At 40.0% G+C, this 10,477-nt stretch overlaps 1 protein-coding gene across 1 annotated transcript; it reads left to right on the top strand.

Annotated features, from left to right (window-relative positions):
• Positions 1–6,953: 6,953 nt before the first annotated feature.
• LOC138897221 (uncharacterized) lies at positions 6,954–7,766 on the top strand. Its single transcript, XM_070183184.1, has one exon. It carries the CDS (start codon positions 6,954–6,956, stop codon positions 7,764–7,766), a length of 813 nt encoding a protein of 270 aa, XP_070039285.1.
• The last annotated feature ends 2,711 nt before the right edge of the window (positions 7,767–10,477 follow it).

The following is a 10,477-nucleotide window of genomic DNA, read 5'->3' as shown; positions in this document are numbered from 1 at the left end:
CACACGTCAATTGCAAAAATAAGTAACGGCGGATCGAAGTAGGAAAAAAATCCGTATGATATTCTTGAGAAACATTTCACTGTACTCCCTTAGAATCGCAAAATTCCATTGCATCTTCTTTGGCTATAATTTCAGGTTTCAAAATTATTCCACATCACTTAAATGGAGTTGTGTCTTCCTAGTGATTATAAGGAAGAACCACATGCAGTTTATGTACAAAAAGAGGCATAAAGAGCATAAGAAATCTGAAGGTAATTTGCCTCTCTGAGATACATGATTTGTGCGATTCTCTCTTACCAAGAAAATATAGGTTTTAAGAGCACACTGATGATAGTACTTGGTTAAATGCTTGTCTATTGAACAAGAATGGTCTAGCCATATCAAAGGAAAGTAAAATAGAAAATTTGAATCAACTTTTACCAAAGCAGAAAACCCAAAACTCCACTTACATTCTTGGACGTTGGTGGAGTCCTTTTGATTCATAAATGTTTTGTATACAACAAATTTGGTTGCCACCTATTTAACAAAGACTATGAGTCATGAATTATGACTAAGAGTCATATGGCAGGTGTAGTGGCTTGCTGCCACGTTTTGGTGGTTTTAAGCCTATCCAAATATTATCCACCCATTTCCTTAATTACATGGTTAATCTTCCACCAAAAATTAACAATTAACCCAATATCCACATAAATAAGAATTATCTCAATTTACTTAAAATACTACTTACTTTTAATACACTTTATACACCTTACTATTATGGTCATGTGGTACCTTGTATGGCACTTATCCATAAATACTGGGTATTTTAGCTCGGTCCGTATTTTATCCCAAAATGTCAAACTTGGACAAAAATTCATCTTCTTTGACTTGCTTCCCCTCTCACCTTTACGAATTTACTCATCATTTGCTTGAATTAGCTTAATTCTTATAATCTCAAAATAATCCCATTCCCGAACTTCCATTAATTTATTTATGGCGTACTTTCACGCACGAAATATGGGGTGTAACATCATTCCCCCCTTTGGAACATTCGTCCTCGAATGTTGACTGATGCACTTATCATTTTCATAACTTATAGCTCTTGTGAATACCTTAATAATCTCATTGCTATTTAGGCAATTGTTCTGTGAATAAATCCAAAGGCTTCCAATCTCGTAACTGTTGCTACCTTCTTTCATGTAGCTTGTACGATTCTAACATTGTAAGTGCGCCTATGTGACTCTTCTCTCCTTTTTCCTCCAGCTTTTAGCCAATCTCTATGCTTTACTTTGTGAACATATACAGAACTTGACAAGATGTCCCTCTGGGCATTTATAGGTATACTGAAATTCTTCGCTCGCTACTTTGTTGAACTTATGAATATTGCTATACCTTTTTTCATAGACCCATTTTTCCCTTCGTATGAATTTACTGCATCAAGGTAGGTCATACTATACCATAATTCTTACTTCAATTTATCGCTACTGAGGTATGCTACCAAACTCCAGGTTACTTCTTTTGCTTATCCTATAGGTATAAATCTCAGTCCTTTAATGCTTCTTCATTACCGTTTATCTTAAGAATGATGGCCTAATCTCATGTCATACTTTGCAACTTGTATCCGTTTCTTGTTGATTCACCTCAATGTTGATCTACAATCCACCACTTGAAGACTTGAAATTCCTACGTAATACATTCCCGCTAGGGCCCACGTCTCATCGGGGACTTCTGGAGTAATTAGGTTGATCCACCTAGGGGTGATACTATACTTCCATAACCGTACTTTATAGCATTCCAATGTGACTCACCTTATATGGGTATTTTAGTCCCTTACAATTCCTGAAATCCTCTTCAAGTGATTACTCAATCGAAGGCCCAAACATCATCCTTTATCTATCACAATCACACCCTCATTCTACTACCAGGGTAGCATTCCATCTTTTCTAAGTGCTACTAGTCTTAGACTCCTTTGAGTTCGTTCAGGCTATACTGAGCTTTCTATAATTTAGAGGAACCATCAGCTCTCTTGTTTTCACAGGGTTAATTTTGAGGACTTATACATTTCTTGTCAATTCCTCATTCACCCTTTCTTATTCTTACTCTTATCTTCCTAAAACCTATCACCTTACCGTACTTTAGCTTGCGACCGATTTCCTCATGCTTTTCTGGGACCTCAAGCGATACATCGCATCGTTTCTAACTCTTCTTTTACTCTCTAATTAGACCTTTTGGTACTTAGAAACCATAGGTTGGAAGGTATGCCACCGACGACGCTGCTATCATTCTTGGATACTGAATCCCCGCACTTCTAGCCTTTTATCCGCAGTATGGACAGTATCTTGTATGTTGTTCCCCTTTACCTTTCTTATCTTAAAATATTGCACCGTATCTTCTATCTCTTTCATGACCTCCCTTCCACATAGGTATAATTCATGTTAACAAATTGAAGATCTATTATAATACTTGCACCTCTGGGTATACACAATTCGGTGGGAGCTTCATACTCACTTCTTATGAGGCTAGTACTTCTTCTAACTGGCTTTATCGTAGAGCCATTATAGAATATGGTTGTTGTACTATCTCTCTTGCACCTCTGATATTAAGAGTAATTCTGCAATATTCTCAATCACGATTTCTATAATTTTCTGGGTCTAATAATCAGACTCCTGATTTACTTCGTTAATGTAACTCTTTAGTTTCCTCTTCCTTCTATAAAGCCTTTATGTAGGCTTAAGTAATCTTCCGATCTGCGGCTCATGGTATTACTTTAGCCTTTCATGGATACTTTGGAATATTTAGGATACAATCTTCTAACAATTTAATCCTTTGTCTATGATCTGGACTCAAATCTTTCTTTTAACTTATAGCGGAGTCTTCTACGACTATATGATTGTCAACATATATGTTGCATGGCTTATACTCCGAACTCTTAAGTGCGTTCATAATGTAACTAACTCGGGATCATTGATTGAATAAATCCTTTCGTTCCTTCTTAGATTTCTTTAACGTAAGCTATCACTTTTCCTAGTCTTTCCGACCCCTTGTTGCATGCCTACTTAGCTTATCTTAGTTCACACGTATGTCGGAGTTTTTGTGCAACTCATATAATCCCAAATATTACTTTTAAGTTTACTTCTTGTTCATTAACTACGGTAGGTGCCACTTTCCTTCAGAGTGCTTACAATGTTGTTGTGAGACTGTTGTTACACGACCATGTCCTCTTTAGGTCCTTGTGCTTAGGTTGAAGCCTCCATGCCCTTGTGCATGTAGGGTTGCTTCTGAACTGATACTTTGACTGTCTTCCCAATGGCACTCTCTTTTATCCCCAATAACATTCATGCAGTACCTTTAACTACCCCGATTCTTATTTGAGTATATCTCAAGTATTATAACGATATTACTGTGAGGCTGAATTCTCCATGTTGGGGTTTACTATATTTATCTTGCATGATTTGCTGATTTGTCTGTAACCTCTTGTCTAGTTATAACTAGGCTCTTCCTGAATCAACTACTAACTACTCGTTGGCCCATTCTCATGTCCATATTCCGCGTAATCTTTCTTGGGTTATTTCCTTTGTCTTAACTTACCTCACGTACTAGCTCCTTATCTATCAATAACATCCCGTGCAGGAACCCTTACTTCTTTTTCTTGACGTTGTGCTTACATAATGTTCTGGAATCATAGCATATCTGTAGCATTTAAATAAATGACAATCTCATCCCTTTCTCATTTTTATCGCATTCTTCCTTTATCATTCCATAGTTACTAGATCCACTTAATTTTGACTTAATGCCACATCATTCCATATTCCCCCCTTTAGGGGAGTACTAAGAGTTGGAGCTACGACGACCTACCTATAGATGTTTTTCCTCTTCATCTTTGGTGTCCTTTCACATCATCCATGACCTTTACTCGCCTTGCGGTAATCCTTCTGTTAATCACGTTAGAGTCACGAACTTATTTCTCAAAATGAGGATGTGACTATATGGCCTATACTCTTTTGTTATCTTAAGGCCCATCACCTCTCGTTTACTCATCATAAGCAAGATGCAAAATCGAGTTCCTCTAACTTAACTCTTCCACAGCTATATCTCTTATCGGTCGTCTTTCTGAATATAGGCATCATCTTATTACGAATAAAATAGAAGTTCACAATTTTAATTCTTATAAGTGAGCTCTACCACACGATCTAGAGTAAGAAAAAAGAGTGAAAGTCCTAAATGCCATGTAGACTCCTGCTTATAAGTGTGGTGCATAACACACCCATAAACAAGACTCTACTAGACACGGCTTGTAGACTCGCTAGGATGGAACTGCTCTAATACCACTTTTGTCACGCCCCGAACCTGGGGGCGAGACCGGTACCCGGTGCCTTATCTATCCTTGCTACCAACTTACTAAAGAACTCTGAACATGTGATGTCATACTTTGGCCATTGGCCACATTGTAAGACAAGTGCAAATGCTGACTAAATATCAATATAAAAATAGGTCAACAAGACCGTCATAACTACTACAGCTAGCAAAACAAAAAAATATACATAAAAGGCCTACCAGCCCAACATACCGCACTAACTGACAGGATATGTCTACAAGCCTCTATTGGTGGATATACTGTGATCAAAACAGCTCCTCGACCTACTCATAACATATATACATATATACACAAGATGTACATAAAGCTCTAGACCCGGAAACTCCAAAAGGAATGGAGCTTACAAATCAAGCTGAACTCAGGCAACACTTAATGAGGAGGTCTACCCTTCTGTCTGTCTGAACCTGCATGCATGAAATGCAGCGCCCCCAGAAAAGGGATGTCAGTACGAAATAATGTACCGAGTATGTAAGGCAATATACTGAAAGCTGAAACTGAACTGATAATATAATAAGTGAAAGCAACTGGAAGTCAAAGATAATCTGAAGATATGCTTACCTGCTGATACTGACTCAACTCTCTCAATATAGTAAGTAAAATAGTTGTCCGGCCCTATAGGGCTTGGTATATATATATAACTGCTCTGCCGTAGTAGGCTCGCTCATAGGCCCTCGGCCATACTAGGCTCTGTATCTCGACCAACTAGGCTGGCTCATAGGTGCTAGGCCACAGTAGGCTCGGTATATAACTTACCAGCTGATCAGAGGTTGCCCAATAGGGGTCTGCCCTACGATTATAAATCGATGGTAATAAAAATACTGCAATACTGTATATATAGACTCTCTACTCTCTTGACTGGAAAAAGGAAATACTCAATTGAATATGAAGTGCCCATAAGGAGAATATTGTAACTTACAAGACTAGGAAAATATACGTAAATTCCGGAATATGAATTTCTCTTTATGCCTCGTTATCAAACTCGTGTAATTACGAGATCATGCCAAAATGAAGAAAGGGCTTACCCTAAACATACTTGAGTCGATTCTCTTGACAATCCTCCCAACACACATCAATTGCAAAAATATGTAACGGCGAATCGAAGTAGGAAAAAAATTCGTATGATATTCTTGAGAAAGATTTCACCGTACTCCCTTAGAATTACAAAATCCTGTTGCATCTTCTTTGGCTATAATTTCAGGTTTCAAAATTATTCCACGTCACTTAAATGAAGTTGTGTCTTCCTGGTGATTATAAGGAAGAACCACATGCAGTTTATATACAAAAAGAGGCATAAAGAGCATAAGAAATCTGAAGGTAATTTGCCTCTCTGAGATACATGATTTGTGCGATTCTCTCTTACCAAGAAAATATAGGTTTCAAGAGCACACTGATGACAGTACTTGGTTAAATGCTTGTCTATTGAACAAGAATGGTCTAGCCATATAAAAGGAAAGTAAAATAGAAAATTTGAATCAACTTTTACCAAAGCAGAAAACCCAAAACTCCACTTACATTCTTGGACGTTGGTGGAGTCCTTTTGATGCATAAATGTTTTGTATACAACAAATTAGGTTGCCACCTATTTAACAAAGACTAAGAGTCATGAATTATGACTAAGAGTCATATGGCAGGTGTAGTGGCTTGCTGCCACGTTTTGATGGGATTAAGCCAATCCGAATGTTATCCACCAATTTCCTTAATTACATGGTTAATCTTCCACCAAAAATTCACAATTAACCCAATATCCATATAATTAAGAATTATCTCAATTTACTTAAAATACTAATTACTTTTAATATACTTTATACACCTTACTATTATGGTCATGTGGTACCTTATATGGCACTAATCCATAAATACCGGGTATTTTAGCTCGGACCATATTTTATCCCAAAATGTCAAACTTGGACAAAAATTCATCTTCTTTGACTTTATTCCATTCTCACCATTATGAATTTACTCACCATTTGTGTGAATTAGAATAATGCTTATAATCTCAAAATTATCCCATTCCCGAACTTCCATTAATTTATTTATGGCGTACTTTCATGTATGAAATATGGGGTGTAACAGACCAGATTCTAGAGATCATACCGATGCAGCCGGTATCTCCTATTCAGTCTGAGGTTAGGGCAACAACTTCTGAGGCGGAGCAGCTCAGGCTTGAGAGGTACAAGAGGTACCACCCTCCTACATTCAGTGTCTTGGTGTCAGAGGATGCCAAGGGTTTTCTTGAGGAGTGTCAATGTATCCTCCGTACTATGGGTGTGGCGGAGACTAATGAGGTTTCTTTCACTACATTCCAACTTAGAGAAACAGCCTATCAGTGGTGGCATGCATACGAGTTTGATAGTCCGGCTGAGGTAGCTTCACTCACTTGGACCTAGTTCTCATATGTGTTCTTGAGGTAGTATGTTCCCCAAAGTCTCAGAGATACTGGCACGTTGAGTTTGAACAGTTGTGCCAGGGTTCTATGACCGTGTCAGAGTATCGGGTCTGATTCAGTGATTTGGCCAGGCATTCACTAGCCTTGGTTGCTACTGTTCGAGAGTGAGTTTGTTGGTTTATTGAGGGGCTCAACCCCAATATCAGATTGAGCATGGCTCGAGAGTTGGAGATGGATATTTTGTACCAGAAGGTAGTGGGGATTACTAGGAGGTTAGAGGGTATGCTGACTCGGGATAGAAAGGAGAGAGAGGCTAAGAGGTCTCGAGAGTCTGGCACTTATAGTGGTGCTCGTGCCCCAGCTGCAGCTTGTCAGGGCAGGGGTTATATGGGTCGCCCTATTCATTCAGCCCTTCCAGCCTCCAGCGGTGCTCCGGCCACCACTAGGCAACATGATCCTTATTATGCACCACCAGTGTCTATTGTGCCTCCTATACTGGGTGCTTCCAGTGATCATTCCAGTCGATCAGGCCCAAGCCAGTCACAAAAGTCATGTCCTCCGAGAGCTTATTTTGAGTGTGGCGGCACTCGTCATTTGGTGAGGGATTTCCCTAGAATCAGGAGGGGTGCACCTCCACATATTTCTCAAGCATCGCGTGCTCCACCAGGTCCTCAGGATATGGTTATAGCACCAGCTACCACCCCACCTGCACATTCAGCTAGAGGTAGAGGTCGGACATGCAGAGGTCACCCTAGAGGGAGAGGCCAGGCCAGATATTATGCCCTTCCTGCTAGGACGGAGGCAGTTGCATTCGATTTTGTCATAACAAGTACTGTTCCTATCTATCATAGAGATGCATTAGTCTTATTTGATCCGAGCTCTACTTATTCTTATATGTCATCTTATTTTGCTTCGTATTTGGGTGTATCATGTGATTCTCTGAGTTCACCTGCCTATGTGTCTAAACTCGTGGGTGATTCTATTATTGTTGACCATGTGTATCAGTCGTGTTTGATTGTTCTTTGAGGTTTTGAGACCAGAGCCGATTTATTATTGCTCAATATGGTAAATTTTGATGTTTTTTTGGGCATGGGCTGGTTGTCGCCCTATCATGCTATCCTTGATTGTCACTCCAAGATGGTGACATTGGATATGCTAGGTCTACCGCGGCTAGAGTGGAGAGGTACCTTAGATCATGTTGTTAGCAGAGTTGTCTCATTTCTTAAGGCTCGACGAATGGTTAAGAAGGGGTGTGATGCGTATCTGGCCTATGTGAGGGATGCTAGTGTTGATACTCCTACCTTCGAGTCAGTTTCGGTAGTGAGGGAATTTGTAGACGTTCTTACGGCAGATTTTTTAGGCATGCCGCCCGACAGAGATATTGACTTTGGCATTGATTTTTTACCGGGCACTCAGTCCATTTATATTCCATCTTATTGTATTACCCAGCAGGGTTGAAAGAATTAAAGGAACAGTTGCAAGAGTTGCTCAATAAGGTCTTCATTCGGCCTAGTGTGTCGCCTTGGGATGCTACTATCCTGTTTGTAATGAAGAAAGATGGTTCTATGCAAATGTGTATTGATTATCACCGGTTGAACAAGGTTACAGTGAAGAACAAGTATCTATTGTCACGTATTGATGACCTATTTGATCAGCTTCAGGGTGCCAGATTGTTCTCTAAGATCGACTTGCATTCAGGCTATCATCAGTTGATGATTTGGGAGCCAGATATACCAAAGACTGCTTTCAAGACTCGGTATGGTCATTACGAGTTCCTTGTGATGTCTTTTGGGCTGACCAACGCCCCAGCGACATTCATGCACTTGGTGAACAATGTATTTCAACCCTATCTTGACACCTTCATCATTGTGTTTATTGACGACATTCTGGTATACTCCCGGAGTCGGGAGAATCATGAGCAACACCTGAGGACTGTGCTTCAGACTTTGAGAGAAAAGAAGTTGTATGCAAAATTTTTGAAGTGTGAATTCTGGCGAGATTTAGTGGCATTTTTGGGCTATGTAGTATCGAGTGAGGGGATCAAGGTAGATCTGAAGAACATTGAAGCAGTACGGAGTTTTCTTGATTTGGCGGGGTATTATAGTCGAATTGTAGAGGGTTTTGCATCTATTGCAGCACCTATGACCAGATTGACCCAGAAGGGTGCTCCATTCAGATGGACCGAGGATTGTGAGGAGAGCTTTCAAAAGCTAAAGACTGCTTTAACTTCAGCCCTAGTGTTAGTGTTGCCTACTGGATCGGGGTCATATATGGTGTATTGTGATGCGTCACACATTGGTCTCGACGCGATGTTGATGTAGGATGGTAGGGTGATTGCCTACGCGTCTAGACAGCTAAAGGTATGTGAGAAGAACTATCGGCGAACAAATCGTATCACAGCTCTGTGCACTCTTGGCGAACAAATCGTATCTCGAGATAGGAGCATCCAAATCACAAACCGTTTATGGTGCTAAAAATTAAACTCCTGGAGCTACAACATATGTAGAAATCATAGTCAGGATATACCTATGTTTTCCCAGATAATTTGCTGAATCTGAAACACGAGTTACGACACGCTGGCTCGATTTTTCAGCTTTACATGCTCTTGCTAAAAATATTGCATATCTTAAGATAGGAGCATCCGAACTATGAGCTGTTTACATCGTTGGTAACAAGACTCAGTGAGATACAACATCTATAAAAGCCTAAGCTCCAGCCCTTTTGATCTAGACGCAACAAATCTTTGATCAATCAAGCACCGAAATCTAGAGGATTGTTCCGGCAACATACTTTTTTCCCCCTTTTATTTTGTTGCGGGCTTGGAGAAGATATACATGAGAGTTCTCCAATCTGCATCATGAGAAGAAGTGGATGATCACCACTCCTTTTTTGTAGGGAAGTGGTTCATGAAGCGTACGATCCATCAAGATTTGATGGAGAAGTGCACGTCACAATGCTCACCATCCGCATTGAGTCGTGTCATTGACACCGGTCCTTGTTGCTGAGTGAAAGCTCCGTACCATTGTCTTTATCGCTTGTGCATGGCTGGTGGAACTTCTGGTTTCAGATACTCAATGACCTAACTCATGGTCGAGGCTAGAGATTAATGAGGCTCCCAAATTTTAACTTCCCTTTCCATGCTAATTAGTTTTAATCAAACTTTTTGTTACTCATGCTAACCTTTTTTTCTTCTTTTCTTTTCTTAGAATGTGGAGTTGTGGAGAAGTATTCAGGAAGCATCAGAACCACCAAACAAAATCAGCTATAGCCCATGAAGCATTGGTTTCTGAACTGAGCTTTGCAGCGTCGACACCAATCAATCATGTGAAATCAAAAGCTTCCTGTCGTCTGCATCAATATTGTGAAATTGAAGTATCGTGTTGCTGAAATATCGTGCTATTAGCACCGTATCCGCAGAAACTTCGTGTTGTTGGCATTGAGGATTTCCAAAATATTTTTCTTTTACAGGATTTTGCGAGAGTACCAGCGGTCTTTGATATCCCCAAAGAGATGCACGAGATGCCTATATGATTTGCAGCGAAACACTTGTCTCTTTGTTGCGGCCTGGCGAGAGAGACACATGAAGTGTCTTTTCAACCCCCGCGATGAAATCCCTACTCTTGGAGGCTCGGTGAGACCATATTTCATCATTGGCAAGCGCAACATATACCATATCACGTCATTGCAAGCTGGCGAGGAAGACAACTGGATTAGACCTTTCCAACTTTGGCAAGCAA

This window comes from Nicotiana tomentosiformis, chromosome 8 (assembly GCF_000390325.3).
Source record: "Nicotiana tomentosiformis chromosome 8, ASM39032v3, whole genome shotgun sequence".
In the NCBI taxonomy this organism is placed as follows: domain Eukaryota; kingdom Viridiplantae; phylum Streptophyta; class Magnoliopsida; order Solanales; family Solanaceae; genus Nicotiana; species Nicotiana tomentosiformis.
This window is presented reverse-complemented; position numbering and strand designations above follow the sequence as displayed.

Bases quoted from the DNA above. Each gene is read 5' to 3' on its own strand.
- LOC138897221 (XM_070183184.1), top strand. From the start codon at position 6,954: ATGGCTCGAGAGTTGGAGATGGATATTTTGTACCAGAAGGTAGTGGGG.